Below are 17,539 nucleotides of genomic sequence, written 5' to 3' on the forward strand. Positions count from 1 at the left end.
TATGCACGGTGATGTGTAGAAAGGCACAAAGCACGTTAATGAACTTCACGTACAAGTCAAAGATGAAATCAGATCTTTTTCTGAGTTGTTTGCCTTGCTTATTAAGCTCCCTTTTACACAGACAAGAAACAAATACTTCCTCGCTCATAGCAGCTAATGCAGACACCTTGGGTGTGGAAAGAAAAACACCAGCCATCGCGTTAAATACTTCATGAGGTGCCCTCAGGTGAGGGGCCGTTTCTATATTTATGAGAATGTTAATAATTAACAATGCAGCGCTGTGTCTTTGTCTGGTTCTGTCTCATCTAGGATTTTAAGCACATGATCATTTAGCCGAAGAAACTGTCCTTCCATAGAGGACAAAGATAGGAATACAGTGTTCCATAGCTTCTCCCCATTTGCTTACTGGAAAGATCAGAGTGGCTCATAGACATCTGAGCTTTGGTGTTGCCCCATCTCATTGTAAAATCCAAGGGTTGCCTTAATCCAGGGGTGGATTTTCAAACCACTTGTCTAAGGAAAAGGGGATAAATATCTGAGTCCCTTAAACATCTGTTAGAGAATCTCTCTATATATTTTAGAGTGTGTCTGTCTACCTGTGAGTGCGTTTGTTCAAGAGCTCCTCCGAAACCATAAGAGCTAGGACCACCAAATTTGACATGCAGCTTCCTCTTACCGTAACTTAAACCAAGATCAGGATTTGGATGTGCCTGGAAAACATGAAGTGCTGGGAATGGGACTATTTTCTATAACATGGAAGAGAGGGGCACAGAAAGGCGAGATGTGATACTGAAAGTGGCCACTGTGGGGCAGCTGCAGCACCAAGGGTACGTCTAGACTACAAGTCTCTTTCAAAAAAGGCTTTTTTGAAAGAATCTTTTGAAAAAGCCTATTTTGAAAGAGAGTGTCTAGACTTCTTTCGAAAAAGTGAGCCGCTTTTTTGAAAGCGAGCACCCAGGCAGTCTGGATGCTCTGTTTCGAAAAAGCCCTGTTTGCGTTCAAGAGCGCCTTTTTTTTTTTGAAAGAACACTTTCGAAAAAAGGCGTTATTCCTCGTGAGATGAGGATTACCGCCATTGAAAGAAACGCCGCATTCTTTCGATTTAATTCGAAAGAACGTGGCAGTAGTCTAGTCGCAGGTGAAGTTTTTTCTAAAAAAGGCTACTTTTTTCAAAAAAACCCTGCAGTCTAGACACAGCCCAAGAGAAGAGCCAGCAGGGCTGGGCCTCTGGCACTTTGCCTGTCAGCACACTGATAAGGAGCCCTCCCTTCCCCCCCGTGCCCCACATCTGGAGTCTTTGCCCCCACCATGGAAAGCCTGCAGGCTGTGTGTAGTGGGTTGCTGGATGGAGGCAGCCCCTGGAACCTGGCCCCTCTCTAGATAGCCTGCAAGCTATGGGATGAGGCTGCTGGAGGCTAAGGGCAGCCCCTGGAGCCTCATCCCCTGACAGGCTTCAGGGGGCACTGCTGGAGGGGTGAGCTTCGCCATCCCTAGACAGTCTTCATGTCTTGAGGGGGGATGCTGGTGGGGGCCGCAGTCTTTGGATCATGGTCCCCTCTCAGGCAGCCTGTATGCCATGGGGGAGGCAACTGTGGCAGGTGGGGGGAAGGTGTGTGTGTGGTGGCGCTGGTAGGGGAGCGCTACTCCGGCCCTCTGGAGGAGTCACCACCAGAGCAGTGCCATCCTCACCGCCCCAGGTGGTCCCAGTAAGGTCCCCTCCCAGCCTCCTGTCCTGGGCCCCCTGCCCTGAGTCCTGCACCTCCCACCTGCCTTGACTTCTGCACTCCTTCTCCCTGCCAGGAGCCCCCCACTCTATGCCCACTTCCCAACCTTCTGCCCTAAGCCACACGCCATCTGCTTTGCCTCAACCCCAAACTCTCACTCCAACCTTAATTTTCCTTCATTTTTTAAAAAAAGGAACAAAATTTTGCTTGCTTTTTTATGTAACAGTGCTTTGTCCAAGTAGCACTGCTTTGGGAGGGAAGAGGCTGCCAATTAAACCACATTTAGAGAGTTAGGCAGCCAATAGAAACTGAAAAAATGAATTTCACATGCCTGAAATATAGTGTAACTCTTGTGTGTTGGCCACAGGATAAGCAGCTCATACGATTGCATTAACAGGAGTGTTGTGAGCAAGACACGAGAAGTCATTCTCCTACTCTGCGCTGATTAGGCCTCAATTGGAGTGTTGTGTCCAGTTCTGGGCACCACATTTCAAGAATGATGTGGAAAAATTGGCTAAGTTCCAGAGAAGAGCAACAAAAATGATTAAAGGTCTAGAGAACATGAGCTGTGCAGGGAGGACTGAAAGAATTGGTCTTCTTTAGTTTAGAAAAGAGAACACTGAGAGGCGACATGATAGCAGTTTTTAAGTATCTAAAAGGGTGTTACAAGGAGGAGGAAGAAAAATTGTTCTCCTTGGCCTTTGAGGTTAGGACAAGAAGCAATGGGTTAAAATTGCAGCACGGGAGGTTTAGGTTGGACATTAGGAAAAACTTCCTGTCAGGGTGGTTAAACATTGGAATAAATTGCTTAGGGGGGTTGTGGAATCTCCATCACTGGAGATATTTAAGAGCAGGTTAGACAGACACGTCAGGGAGGATCTAGACCAGTGGTCCCCAACCTTTTGGGGCTGCCGGGCGCCCAGGGGAGAGGCCACTCAGGCGCCGGGCACCTAGGGGCGGGGCCACAGATGCACCTGTGGGAGGGGCTGCGCACGTGTCCGGGGGTGGGGCCGCCCATGCACGTGCCCGGTGCCAGCGCCACCCATGTGCCGCACTCCCGGGTTCGGCGCCTCTCCTGTGCCACACGCCCAGGGGTGGGTCTGCCCATACGCCACGCGCCTGGAGCTGGTGCCTCTCCTGTGCCGTCTGCCCAGGGGCAGGGCTGCCCATACGCCGTGCGCTCGGGGCCAGAACAGCCCATGCACTGCATGCCCAGGGTTGCCACCGCTCCTGTGCCACACGCCCATGAGCCAGCAGCACCCATGCGCTCCGCGCCTGTGCCCAGCGCCGCTCCTGTGCCGCGTGCCCAGGGGTGGGGACGTCCGTACGCAGCGCACCCAGAAGCCGGCACATGTGTCCATACGCCGCGCGCCCAGAAGCCGGCACATGTGTCCATACGCCGCGCGCCCAGAAGCCGGCAGCACTCATGTGCCACGTGCCTGGGGCCAGCACCACTCCTGTGCTGCGTGCCCAGGGGCAGGGATGCCCATATGCCACATGCCTGGCACAGAAATGAATGTTAGATTGATAATGTCCCAGCCATCCGTTATCTCGATTGAGGATGTCATCAGTGTGAGAATTGAATTTGTGAATGAATTCAGTCTCTGTGTATTTGGCTTATAGAACTGGTTTGTGACAAGACAGCCACCTGGAGCTCTTTTAAAGAGTGATTAGGTAGATTGAAGTTTCTCCAACAAGTTTCTGTATGTTCCCTTTACATATATCTGATTTGTGTCCATTGAGTCTTTCCTGTAGGTACTGTCCAGTTTGTCCAATATATGTAGTAGTGGGGCATTGCTGGCATTTGATGGCATAGATCAAATTACTGGAGGTACAGTTAAACGCGCCTCTGATTTGGTAGCTTATGTTGTTGGCTCCAGTGATGAATTCACTTGTATAGATATATAGGTAGAGTTGGTACCGTGGCTGATTGCAGGGCTGGGTTCTGACTAACTCAGCTACCCCCTGAAACTTCTAAAATACAAGTTATCCTTTTCCACTATTAGGATAAAGTCTCATCTAACGTGCTGAGGATACGTGAACACACACTCCATCTCCAAGGATAGGCTTATACTGGCTACCCAGCACCTAGTGCAATGGAACCCTGTTGTCAGCTGGGGACTCGTGACACTACCGTAATATCGCTGTGTATCTGTGGGCTCCAGATTGGCTTAGACTTGACTGCAGTTGGTTTGAGGCTGAGTATGCTATCTCTGGGCTGTATGTATGAATGTGTCTTTGCCTTCAAAAATCACACCAATAAAAATCCTGGACTATAAAGTTTGGAAACAGGAGGTGCAGAGAACACTATGTGCTTTTGTCTTCAAAGTGAGCAGATGGCAAGTACTTGAAAACAAAATGCCCTAAAGCTTTATAATTTTTGTTATTTTAGTGCTCTGCAAATAAGTTTCCTGGCTGTGTCTAATAATGTAAACATAGTGTCAGAACAGAAAGTATAGAAAAGAAGCACTAACAATGTAGGATCCCAATGTGCCTTTTATACATAGTTTATCTCCTCCATTATCCAAAATCATATTCCATTAACCATAATCATATTTCATTTATAAAACATGACTGTAATTATCCCAGTGCTTTTCAAGTGTCATGGACACACGGGTACATATGTTCTTTCAAATGGTTATTTTAAAGTATTTGTAATTAAAGCACTCTCTGAGCAATATTATTGGGTAGAATGGATGTCTCTAGGGATTAATAGAATTTAGTTGGTCATCAGAGGTAGAATTGCCAGCATCTGACACCTTTTTGGATGTCTTGTGTGAAAAGTTTGAGCTCCAACCCTAGTGACTTGGAATGCATAATGTTTTGTCTCGGCTGGCATCCTTATTAGACTTGGCAGAGTTTCCAGACTCAGTCTGGAGTCAGAAATACCCTCAATCCAAGATGAAGCTGTTCTTCAGGGCCAGGGCAACTGACAGTGTGGGTGAAACGACAGAGAAAATTGCAGAGCAAGTATCTGCTTAAGGTAAATCAATAAAACCACAACACCTATCATTCAGCATTGTCTGTAAAAGCTAATGGCATGGCGAAATGAATCGGTACACCCTGCATTGAGAGACGAGCTGGGTGTGGTCTTTTATTGGACCGATTTCTATTAGTGAGAGAGACAAGCTTTTGAGGTTACACAGAACTCTTCTCTAGATCTGGTAAATGTATGCTGCTAAATGCATTGTGAAATGGACTGAAATATGTGTTAACTCCATATGCTAAACAACAGACCATTCAAAGGGAAGCGGCCAACTAAGAGCTCTCCAGTTATCGGAGGAGGGGAAGGCTACTAATGGGGTGTCACTCCTCCCCATTTCACCTTCATTCTTTCTTCTGAATTTTTTTCACTGAGTAGTTTTCCCAAGAGTAGTCACAGAAAGTAGTCTGCAACTTTCAATCTAGGTCTGTGCAGGTCACTTACAGAATTATCGAGTCTTCAAATATTGATGATCCTCTTGTTTTCTTTCAGTACGTGGTGGTACCAAAGTGCCAGTCAACAGCTGTTGCCTTGCAGATTTCAGTGAGCCATTTGCTGGGAGATACAGGCAGCCCATACCTCATTGGAATTGTAAGTATGGGGATGTTTTGACTACTTCTCTGCAGCGTATCCATACCTTTCAAAATATAAAACATTTGGAATTTTCTGAAGAATAGGCTCAGATTTCTGGTCCCATATTGGAAATGCATTTAATTGTCTTTTTTGCAGTGTGGAACTCTGACCCAGATGCAACTTAACCCAGCCCTTCTGTTTTAAAGCGTGTATATCACTGTTGGCCTCCTGGCCTTGTAAATATGTAAATACACACTTAATTCTATACATACCATTAGTTTCACTGTGTGCAAAAGTATCTGCAGGATTCAGACCTCACTTTGATATCAGCTATACTCATTCATATTTGGTAGCAACTCATAACATAATATTTTGCACTTCAAAATGTAAAATATAATCCAATAAAATCTGTAAGCAAGATCTCAGGGATCATAGGATTTTAGAAATCACAAATTTCATGATTTCAATTATTTAAATATGAAATTTCATGGTGCTGCAATTGTAGAGGTGCTGATCCCTATAATTTTAATTCACCCCTTATCTACTGCACAGAAGAGAGGAGTGCAGTAGATAAGGGGTGAATTAAAATTATAGGGATCAGCACCTCTACAATTGCAGCACCCTGAAATTTCATATTTAAATAATTGAAATCATGAAATTTGTGATTTCTAAAATCCTATGATCATGAAATTGACCAAAATGGACCATGGATTTGGTAACACCCTATTAATGAGACCTGAGTCTCTTATCACTATTGGTAAATAAAGTTGGTCAAACTTCCTCTCACAGCTTTTATGTCTTTGCCATTCAGTGCTTTCTGCATATCCATTCAAGAACTGTGTGATCCCTTCCATTAGTTTTGTTCTTAAGAAGGGTGTAAAATTGGCATGTTATAGATACCTCACAAACCAGTCACTTTCCCTTTGGCTCACTTGGTGCAGCTGCTACCCATGGCCAATAGGAATCCCAGTTGATAGGTTAATCCTGCAGCCAAGATATCCAGAATCCTGTCACAAGATGGCATTGTGGGGGCTCTTCAGTTCCAAATTAGTGCCACCTGTAGTGATGCGTTCTGGTGTGTATAAATGCCCACTAGGGCCTAGTATCCGCACCGAAGGCTTTGTCAACTTCTGGTCTAGATTTTGTTCTGTCATGCAGCTTCTGCAAGCCCATTTCCTAGGCCTGTTGTATCCTGCTAGTAATTTACATGAAAAGCATTTAGGAGGCTGTGCTCTTATACTTTTTCCCCTATGTCTTATCCCAACCTTAACTCATAACACGTGATGATACATAATGATGGAATTGTCCTTGCAAGCAGCACTATGCTAAGCAGAGGTAATAAGGTAATGACTGAGGTTGTTGTATTTTCAGATGGGATTCTTGTGTCAAAAGCCTCTTTTTTGCAGAATTTCTGTACTTAAGACATTCGGATAAATATCAGACTTTGGGAGGCTTATGTGAATCCCACCATCCACCCTTCTGAAATTCACCCAACCCTGATTTCCTTGGCCAGACACAGGATAGTCCATGTTTGGGTCTTGCTGTTGCATGCTAACCGGCTTCCTTTAGCTCTTGGTTTATTAAAAAAAAAAAACCTACTCTGGAAGACTTGTAAACGCCTTTTTTCAGACGGTACATCTATACCGCAAAAAGAGATCCTTCCCATCAGTGTCTCTCAGGCCTGGAATAAACTTGGGCTTTACATTGAATTTAGCCACATATGGTTGCTTTTCTAAGAGAGGTGTCCGTACTACCAAGTCAGTCACATCGACTTTAAGGGCTGCTGAAGTCAATTTCAGTACTCCTGTTTTTCATAAGGAGTAACACTATTCCCGACATTGCATGCTCGAATTTATAGTACTGTAGATGCAGCGTTGCTTGAAAGTCAAAGATATTGGCCTCTGGGAGGCCTCCCGCAAATCCCTGCTCTGACTGCCTTGGCCAGAACTCTACTGCTCTCGCTGCTGTACCTCTACTGCTCTCGCTGACGAGCTCAAAAAGCCATGGGAAAATTAGAATGGCATTTCCTGTGTGGCCAGCATTGCGAGCATATTCAGAGTGAGCAGCGTATCATGCCACAAGTGAAGATGACTTCGAACAATCCTACTAACACTGCTTTCAAATACTTCTGCTCTCATGGGCTCCAGTTCCCAGGGGCGCAGAAGAGTGTTAGCGTAGAGTGTCCAGGAGATCTTGGACCTCATCGAGGAGTGGGGCGATGAATCCATCCTCTCTGACCTCTGAACCAGCAAGAGGAAAACTGACATTTACAGCAAGATTGCAAGCTGTCTGGTGGCTAAAGGCTATTCCGAAGACGCCTAGCAGTGCCGAGTGAAAATCAAGAAACAGAGGCAGTCCTACTATAAGGCAAAGAAGGTGAGCAGATGGTCTGCTGCAGCTTGTTAACGTGTCTGCAGATGATGTGGGAGTTCTACCTGCACAGCTCCATGAAGCTCTCACATAAGAACTCTTTGAGTCTTTGCACAAGATTTTTGGGGAGGCCAGCCTTATTCTGTCCTCCGCGGTAGGACACCTTCCCATGTCAAGCCATGAGTAAGTGGTCTATCGCCATGGAACCACAAAGCATTGCTGCATAAGGGCTAGTTTTATGGCCGCATTCAGTCAGCATACACTCCCAATCACTCCGTGTGATCCAGAGAAGACTGATATCTCACATGGCAACCTGGAGGAAGGAGGAGGGGAAGCACTCACCCCGGGAAGCTGCGTGTTCTGGACACAAATCCTGACCCCTGCAGGCAGGAAAAGCAGTGTGCCTGGGGAGAAATGTGTGCTGTTCCCAGTGTGTGCCGGATACAGTGGGAAACCAATCCGCCCCACCCTTCCTACTTCTGCCTTCAGGCTCCTGCCCTGTCTGGCCCCTTACTGTGCTTCCCTGCCTTCGGACCAAGTGTGTCCTGATGTTCTCCTGAGATGTCTGTGCACCTGCTGTAAAGTGCCTTCTTTAGAGCAAACATTAGGCCTTGCATGGAACACATCTTCTTTGTTTTTAAAGAGACCTTCAGTGTAGGCTGACAGATTAGCGTTAGGCTTAACACAACGTAACTGCTGTAAAGTCTGCCCTTGTAACTTTTCTTTACAGCTGGGAGAGCAGCCAGCTCAGTGCGTACTCCCCTTCTTACAGCATCTGCTCACCTGGCTCAGATCCGCAGGCGAAAGTGGACAAGGGAGAACATGTTCTGGGCACTGCATTTCAAAAAAGATGTGGAGAAATTGGAGAAGGACCAGAGAAGAGAGAGAAAAAAAAGATTAAAGATCTAGAAAACACGAGTTATGAGGGAAAATTGAAAGAATTGGGCTTGTTTAGTTTAGAAAAGAGAACACTGAGAGGGGACATGATAGCAGTGTTCAAGTATCTAAAAGAGTGTTACAAGGAGGAGGGAGAAGAATTGTTCGCCTTGGCCTCTGATGATAGGACAAGAAGCAATGGGTTTAAATTGCAGCAAGGGAGGTTTAGGTTGGACATTAGGAAAAACGTCCCGCCTGTTAGAGTGGTTAAACACTGGAATAAATTGCCTAGGGAGGTTGTGGAATCTCCATCCCTGGACATGTTTAAGAGCAGGTTGGATATTATCAGGGATGACATAGATGGTGGTTGGTCCTGTCGTGAGGGCAGGGGACTGGACTTGATGATCTCTCAAGGTCCCTTCCAGTTCTAGGAGTCTATGTTCTATGATTCCATGTTCTGGGAGCAGACTGACAGTGTGCACTCCCTCATGGAGGAGATGTGGGCAGAGCACCTGGACTTGATTGCGGAGCACCAGGAGAGAAGAGCCACCAAGGAGCAGCAGGCAAAGCAGCAGGAGGCCATGTTTGCCTCCCCGACTGCTGTGATGGAGCTCCTGGCTTTGTGTCCATCAAGGCTTATTCCCCACTCTGACATGATAAATGCAGAAGTGGGGGCCTACAAAAGTATCCCATAACCTTATCTTTCCAGGTTTTGGTATAAAACTTCCCCCCAAAATCTAAAAAAACCTAGATTTTGGGGATAAAAATCCGCTGCCACCACCCAAGTAGTGATAAGGAAACCAGGGAGAGACCACTTGGGAAATCTCAGCCCCAAAAGTAAAAACCAGGACACAAAAATTAACCAGTACCAGGTTAATAAAAAGAAAAGAGAAAGAACTTTTATTATCACCACAATATTCCTGTTGCAAGCATAATGACTAGATGGAAAAATCACAAATTAATATACTCATGGGGGGGATTCCACCATGGGCCAAAAGCTTAGTTACAAAGGAGAGCAAAACCCATTTTTAAATGCACAGCCATCAGATTCCCATTCCCATACCATAAAACAGTAAAACCTAATGGATTTATTTAAACTTTGCCCTACTTACAGATAGTGAAGAATCTTTTCTTCATTTAGCTTCTCAGATCTATGCCAGGCCAATGTAAGAGTAAAAAGAACTGTACTTTTCTATATCCATCCCTCAGCTCTGCTCTACATGGGGGCTGTGTCTACATTGGCATCCCTTTCCGGAAAAGGGATGCTAATGAGACCAGTCGGAATTGCAAATCCACGGGGGATTTAAATATCCCCCGCGGCATTTACATTTACATGGCTGCCACTTTTTTCCGGCTTGGGGATAAGCCGGAGAAAAGCGCCAGTCTAGACGTGATTCTCTGGAAAATAAACCCTTTTCCGGAGGATCTTTTATTCCTACTTGAAAGTAGGAATAAAAGATCCTCCGGAAAAGGGTTTATTTTCCAGAGAATCACGTCTAGACTGGCGCTTTTCTCCGGCTTATCCCCAAGCCGGAAAAAAGCGGCAGCCATGTAAATGTAAATGCAAATGCCGCGGGGGATATTTAAATCCCCCGCGGATTTGCAATTCCGACTGGTCTCATTAGCATCCCTTTTCCGGAAAGGGATGCCAATGTAGACACAGCTGGGTACTTTAACCACATGGGAAGTGAGATTAAATACAGAGGGTTTTGGCTGAACATCTTCAGATGCGGCAAGGAGTCTTGTGGCACCTTATAGACTAACTGAAGTGTTGGAGCATAAGCTTTCGTGGGCAAAGACCCACTTCGTCAGATGTATGTCAAGACGAAGTGGGTCTTTGCCCACGAAAGCTTATGCTCCAACACTTCAGTTAGTCTATAAGGTGCCACAGGACTCCTCGCTGCTTTTGCAGATTCAGACTAACACGGCTCCCCCTCTGATACTTGACATCTTCAGATGAGTGCTCATTATATGCCACACAGCTTAAAACTCACTTGGGCCCTTTGTGACTTTTACAGCCTTCTCCTCCATTCCTCAGAATATGCAGCTAATAGGACCTCTTCTTCCCATTTCTTCCCATGTTACTCCACCTCATCTTGAATGCTTTCTTGCTCAAAATCCAACTGCCTTTCCTCACCCTGACGCCCCTGTACAATTCTTCCCTTCTCTTTTTGGCTCTTGCTGCTGCCGCCTGCTTCTTCCGACAGTGCCAGCTTTGATGCCTACCCCATCGATCAAAAGTGAAAGCCTTGATTAGGGATGGGTGAAGAACTTCTGATAATGCAAGAAAGGACTCAGCCCCTTTGCTCAGATTTGCAATGTGGCTCAGACCTGTTTGTTGGAGGTCAAGTAGGAAACCCATTGAATTGAGTTAATGGCTACTGCATGAGTCCATCCTGCCATGGTTGCAGCTATTTGCAGCTCTTGGGAAACTGGAAGCTTTGGACATATGCAACAACCTGATTACATAAGACTTGGACTGAGATGCAGGGAAGGCCAATTTGTATGTTACCAGACGTAGCAAGTACAGGCAAGTTTTCCTCACCTATCCTCTCTCTTGTTCTCGTCAGTGATGTCTCTGTGAGCAGCACATTAAAGCATGGAGAAAAGAAGCCATTGAGTCCAAAGTAAATGACACTGTGTTCTCTTTCCTAGGTCTCTGACGCTATCCAGGCCAGACACAGTGACTCATACCTGGGGGCATTCCGGAGCCTGCAGTACAGCTTCATCTTGTGTGCCTTCGTTGGTGTCCTTGGGGGAGGCTTTTTCCTCCTGACGGCCCTTTATGTTGAGGAAGATCGTAAGGAAGCACAGCAATTTTGCAGAGGTTTCTATATCCATTTGTAATTTCCTCTGCAAGCCTATCCAACTGCTGTAGCTGTTTCTACCTCAAGCTAAAATACACTCTCGGGGTACATCTACACTGCATGCTTATTTCAGAAAAAGCTATTCCAGAAGATATCGTCCAGAGTAGCTTAGAGTGTTCACACTACAGGGAAGCCTCAGAATTAGTGCAAGATAGGCTACCCTAATGTGGATGTGCTATCTTGATTTAGAGCCCCAGGAGGCACTGGGGAGGAATAACTTAGAATGGCCCTGGTGAGGAGCTATTTCAACATAGCAGCAGTGAAGTGTCCATACACACCCTCTTCTGAAAGAGCTTTTTTGGAAGAGACATTATTCCTCATGGAATGAGGAGTAATGGTAGTTCGAATTAGGATCTTTAATTCAAACTACCTACTCTGTGCCGTGTGTAGCCGCGGGCACGGAGTTCGGACTAAGGGGGATTTAAAAATGGCGGCGCCCGGGAACATGCAAATGAAGCCCAGGATATTTAAATCCCGGGCTTCATTTGCAACTCTGCTTGCCCTAATTACCCTGCCTACTCGAACTAATGAGCTAGTGTAGACGTACCCTAGCAGACTAAATAAATTCCTCATATCCTGGGGCAGTAAGCTTTGCAATGTGTCCTAAAAGTCAGCAAATTGCCATTTTTGGCAACTCCTCTAGTAACCTCACAACATTACAATATTAAAATGGCATTGGAAGTACTACATAATTCAGCTCACTGTGGGGTTTTAGGCCATTCTCTGGAGCAGGATATCAGTCTTTCTCAGGCAAAAGGCAAGATCAGAAGGACTGCTTCTGGTTTTATGCAACAGTATAAGTTCTGCCTTATTCCATGCAAGGATCTAGATTCAAGAGTGTAGTCATCCTAGTGAGAACTGATGTATAATGTTCCCTTATTAGAAACACTCTGCTCAGTAGCACACCTCTTCTGACAGACTCTGTTTTCCAGGTACTGAGAATAAAGGCTACGTTTCAAGCGAAGATGAACTCCAGGATGAGCGCCCCAAAGCATGAAGGAGCCACTGCTTCCTTTCCTTTCGCCCAGTGAAGCTAGCGTTGGAGGAAAAGGTCAAATAAGAATCCCTCCATATGGAATGGAACACCTTCATGCTGATTTTTCTGATGCTTTTGACTGAGAGTCAAAAACTGCTACTGAAGTGGCATATGGCAAACCCTGTGTGAAATTGGCACGGGAGCTCGGTGGAGTTTTATAGCTCCAGAAGCCAGGAGTATAGAGCTGTCACAGAAATGGATATTGTCCCAAGAAGACAATCCTATTTAAGAATGTCAGGTGGAGACAGAGATGAAGGGATGGGGCTACTGTAAATTCTAGGGGAAAAAATTAATCATCCTGTTTAAATGTTTGGAAAATCAGAGCAAGACCAAACGGAGCTGCGGATTCTGTATCCCCATATCCTTATTTATGACAATGGAAGACAAAGGCTGGCTGTGGAATTGAACGAGTGTAACTAGGGGCAGAATATGTTATTATGGAAGTTAAATACAACTTTAAACAATCACAAGGACAAAAGAAAAACATCAGGAGACTCAACAGCAACCTCGTGTGTGAGGATTCAAAACAATCTGGATTCTGAAATACTGTGCAACTCTTCCAATGAACTTCTGAAGATGGTGCAGACTGAGTTTTAGAGTCAGAGATGAAAATGTTGGAGCAGTTTGTCGTAGCACAATATCACGTGTTCCCGCACAGCAGCTTTTCGTGGCATTTTCCAGGTGTTTGTACCAGTTGGTGGATTGGTCCTTCAGGGGCCTTAGGATTCATTTGTACAATCATGGTTATACAGTGTGCAAAAGCCATTTGGATTTATCCACACAGCAAACACTTGCTAGGTGAATCAGCTAAATTGCAAGGGCAAGTGAAACATTATTAATATAACTGATAATTCCGCAGCCATGTCTTCACTAGGCACAACCTACAAGCACATCAATCTGTTTTTTCCCCTAAATATGCCCTCATTTTTCAAAAGAAGAAACCACAGATCAATTTGGTAATAATAGAAAGCTCATTGGAACTTTAAATACATACAGTGCAAAGCTGTCAAGGACATAATTAGCAGTACTTTGTCTGAAACAAACAAACAAAACCCCTATGGACCTAAATCCTGAGTAAGTACATAGGACTTGACCCATGTAACTTGGTTAAACTAAACTGGGAAACGACACTGTTCTTCCAGAATGAAAATGTCCACACAAGAGCTTAAACTCAAATAATTATTCCGCAATAGCTATTCCCTACACTTCCAAGTGCTGACAAGTTCTAATACTTGGGATCACATTCAACAGCAGGTGTACACCAGCATCAGAGGCCAAAACTTTGTCTTCTACTAAGTGTAATTACAGAACCTTTTATTGGTTGCCCCTTTGTCTTAGATAATTTTTCATCAGATTTTACTTGTAGTTTTGGAGAATTTGTTTATATTCATCCTGTACTGAAGGTTCTAGGTTACGTCATAGCTCTGTATGCATTACATATACCTGCATCCATATAGCATAACTATGAATTGACCAGGGTGTATTTTGTTTGGCTGTTACTACCTTTCTGGCCAAGAATTTTTTTTTGTGTGGTGAAGTAATGTAGTAAAAGGGTTTGGAACTGAATGGCTACCTGGAGATTCAATAAAGAAATCTGATGCCTTCAGCCTCCAAGCTAGACTCTAGCTTAGCATAAGAGTGATGGAAACTTGCTACCACAAGGTGACTCTTGGGTGCTTACATCACAGAATCCCCATTCACCAGCACAATAGGCTACTAACAGTCCTGGCAGAGAGACAAAGTTTAAAGAGCCATGGAGCCTAAATTATCTCGCTGTTATAGGGGTAAGGCATGTTTGGAATAGTAGTATATATATTTCCCTGCACTGCACTGTCTGTTCTTTGAATAAAGAACTTATTTTCCATGACTGTCGCTGTTTAAAAACAAACAACAAAAAATGCACTCTCAGGGTTTGATACAGGTTGGACCTGACTGGTTCTGAATGAGAAAATTTGCCGGACCAGGGGAGGTCTCCTGCCACTGCCCCCAGCAGGCAGCCCTGCCTCTCCCTCCCCCCTCAACCTAGCTGATCTGCTTGCCTAGCTGCTTCTGGCTGGCTGGGCCACACAAGTTCTGGCTCCTGTTGTGCAGCTCCCAGGCTCCGGAGGCTTATCCATCAGGCCACCAAAAGGCCGAGCCTCAGTCTGCATAGCTGGGGGAAGCCGCGGAGCTCCAGCCCTGGCCCACGCTCTTGGGGACTACAAGAGGCTGCTGTGGGGCTCCAGCCCTGCTCTCCTGGGGGTTGCAGCAGGGCTCCGGTCTGACCCCCGCACTCCCACATGCTGCTGGAGGCTGCTGCAGGGCTCCAGCACCCGTCCGGCGCTGCCCCCAGTCGGGCTGCAGACCCTGTTGCCCCAACTCAGCTGGCTATCCTACACTCAGGCTCCCATGCTCTCTGGTCCGGGAGCATCTGTGGTCCGGCAGGATCACAGATGTTGCCTGACCAGAGAATGCCAGTTTTGGGAGGTACAACCTGTATTCAGTATATTGAGCGAGAGATGGAAAATAGCTTTTCTGCCGAACTTTTTGCCTTCAGAGATTCCAGCTCTGAGTTTTAGAAATCTTACCTGTCTGTGTACAAGTTCATGAAAATAAGACTTCAGACTAGAAATCTGAGGTGAGCAAGTCAATATTTTTTTTCAGTACATGCTTTGTTTTTCTTCTCTCTTTCTGCAGAAGTTTTTAACTATGCTGCTGCTGATCCCACTGTTACATCCGAAAGGCAAGATACTCTGAGTTTTGCTTGTGCCTCTCTGAAACTGCAGGAGTACTGCATAGCTTGTTAAGGCAGAGCTCTCAGACTGGCTATGACTGAGTAAGTGTAAAGAGGCTGTGGGTAGTTATTCTGTGAAATTCTTTCCCTGAGCCACTTGAGTCTGAGGGCAGATCTTCATATAAAATGGTGCGTCAATGCAGCTGCTACACTTTAACAAAGACTCCATAAGCCAACAGGAGAGAGCATCTCCCTTTGGCTCAGTTATTCCACCTCTGTCTCCCGCTGACACAGCCCTGTCTACAGTAGCACATAGACAAGTATAACTGTGTTGCTCAGGGGTGTGGATTATTCACAATCCCGAGAAACATGGTTACACCAAAGTAACTCTCTAGTGCAGGCCAGAGTTCAGAGAGGGATTTACAGTCTTTAAAGTATGACACTTCAAAAATTTGCCTGACCAGGCCCTCCGATTTTTGTCTTTGCTTAATCACTGCAGCTAGCAAATTAAATGTTAATGAGCACAGAAGTGTAGCCCCTTGGGTAGGATGCATGAAAGGAATCAAACTTCTTTAAATAAAAAAATCAACGCGCTGAGGAATTTTAGCATGCAGACATGGCACCAACAATTACATTGAAAAGTGAAAGAAACAATTGACTACATTGGGGTCTCTAGACCAGCACACTTTAGGGTGTGATGGGTGCATGGAGGTGGTATCAAACTTGCTGATTACTGGTACCTCCTGGTTAAATGGAGGAGTATTTCTGGCTATCTGCATGCTAATTTTTCTAAATTACTGGGTGGAAGAAAGATGTGTTGTAGGTTCATGAAAGCTCAAGGTGCAAGCATCTGATTAGACTATGGCATACTCCTTTTGAGTTTATGAATACTCCTGAGAGCAAAGGATATAGATGTATCTGTTAATTCCAGTGATGTTAGCCCAGAAGTAGTGAGTCATGGTAACAGACTTGAATGTGGAGAAGCTATGTAAGAAAGTACTTGCCCTAGAATAAAGTAAAGGCAGTTCTTTTTCCTCACCCCTCCTCCTTTACTCTAGCCATACACGTTTGAAAATATTGCTTACAGGCATCTGGTCGCCTCCCCTCTCTTCTCCTCCCCACGGTGGTGGGGGATACGTGCGCTCAGTGTGCTGCCCTGCCTTCTTCCCTCCCTGTGGTGGGGGCGGGGCCTCAACAGAAGGGGCGGGACTGTAGGTGGGGCTAGGAGCCTGCCTCTCCCAGCCCTAGCTGCACCAACCACCCATGATATTGCACTTTCTACGTGTGCCTACCCCTCTGGCAACAGGAAGAATTGATATTTGGCATCCGGAGCAGTGTTCCCTCTAATTTTTTCCATCCATGGATGGAATAAATTGTTGTCTGCCAAGGCATGAGTGGAAGTGTACCATCAGGAGAAACACATGCTACTGGCTGTGGCCAGCTGTGGGCGCGCTGCTATTCAGAATCACCTGAATCTCGCCTGGGCAGCCACCCAAGCACTCAGCGGAGAGGGAACACCCATCAGGAGCTAGGCATTTAAAGGCATTTTTGCACACTTCTCATGTCAATAGAACAACGTGTCAGTCCTAACTGTAAAATTTGCATCTGGATCCAAATATCCAAAATGTTGTGGTTGATTAAAGCTGGTGTGATGACTTTCAGTGTGTGCATCAGTCTTGGCTCGGTTCATTATGGAATTGGAATCATCCGTGCTGTTTAGATCAGCGCTTCCGAAAGTTTGGGGGTAGTCAGAACTGATGTTACACATCATTTGGATGATGCATGTGCAAAAGAATCCAAATCCATAGTGCCTAGACATACTGTGGTGCCAATTCTTGTTACAAATGTAGTTCTAGGTTTGTGTTCATGATTAAGGGGAAATTTAGTAATAGAGTTACCCACTATTCATAAGGGTTCTCTTATACAAGAACATGTGCCTCCTTATATGGCTCTCCTCTATGGTCCTCTTCCTGTCTTTTTCTGTGCATACTTAATTCTAACATGGTGCCTATTCCTACCATAATTCCTTGAATAAAACTGATGTCTTAGAATTTGAAATAAACCAAGAGATGTTGGGAAGGGTATAACCATTTAAGGTTTTTTATGCTTCCAGGCTACGTCTATACTGCAGCCTTCTTCTACCAAAGCTTATGCAAATGAAGCACAGAGTAGAATATTGCCATGCTTCATTTGCATAATTAATTAGCAGCTGTTTTTGCGCAAGAGGCTTTTGTGCAAAAAGGATCTGTGTAGATGGCTCCTTTTTGCACAAAACTCTCTTGCACAAGACCCATTCTTCCTGAAAAAATGAGGAAGAACGGCTCTTGTGCAAGAGGCGGTTCTTGCTCAAAAAGGAGCTGTTTATACAGCTCCTTTTTGCGCAAAAGCCTCTTGCAC

At 45.3% G+C, this 17,539-nt stretch overlaps 1 protein-coding gene across 2 annotated transcripts in view; it reads left to right on the top strand.

The window, feature by feature from the left end:
* The window catches only part of SPNS3 (SPNS lysolipid transporter 3, sphingosine-1-phosphate (putative)), a 61,947-nt gene extending 44,640 nt beyond the window's left edge, over positions 1-17,307 (top strand). The window contains exons 10-13 of one of the 2 annotated variants that reach the window (XR_012896992.2): positions 5,200-5,298; positions 11,182-11,353; positions 12,326-13,503; positions 15,106-17,307. Coding sequence is in view for 1 of the 2 variants with exons in the window: in XM_006136063.5 (XP_006136125.2) it covers positions 5,200-5,298; positions 11,182-11,353; positions 12,326-12,390 (336 nt within the window). In the remaining variant the exon portion in view is untranslated. The other variant, XM_006136063.5, reaches the window with a different exon arrangement.
* The last annotated feature ends 232 nt before the right edge of the window (positions 17,308-17,539 follow it).

Source organism: Pelodiscus sinensis, chromosome 21 (genome assembly GCF_052426305.1).
Source record: "Pelodiscus sinensis isolate ZL-2025 chromosome 21, ASM5242630v1, whole genome shotgun sequence".
Taxonomy (NCBI): domain Eukaryota; kingdom Metazoa; phylum Chordata; order Testudines; family Trionychidae; genus Pelodiscus; species Pelodiscus sinensis.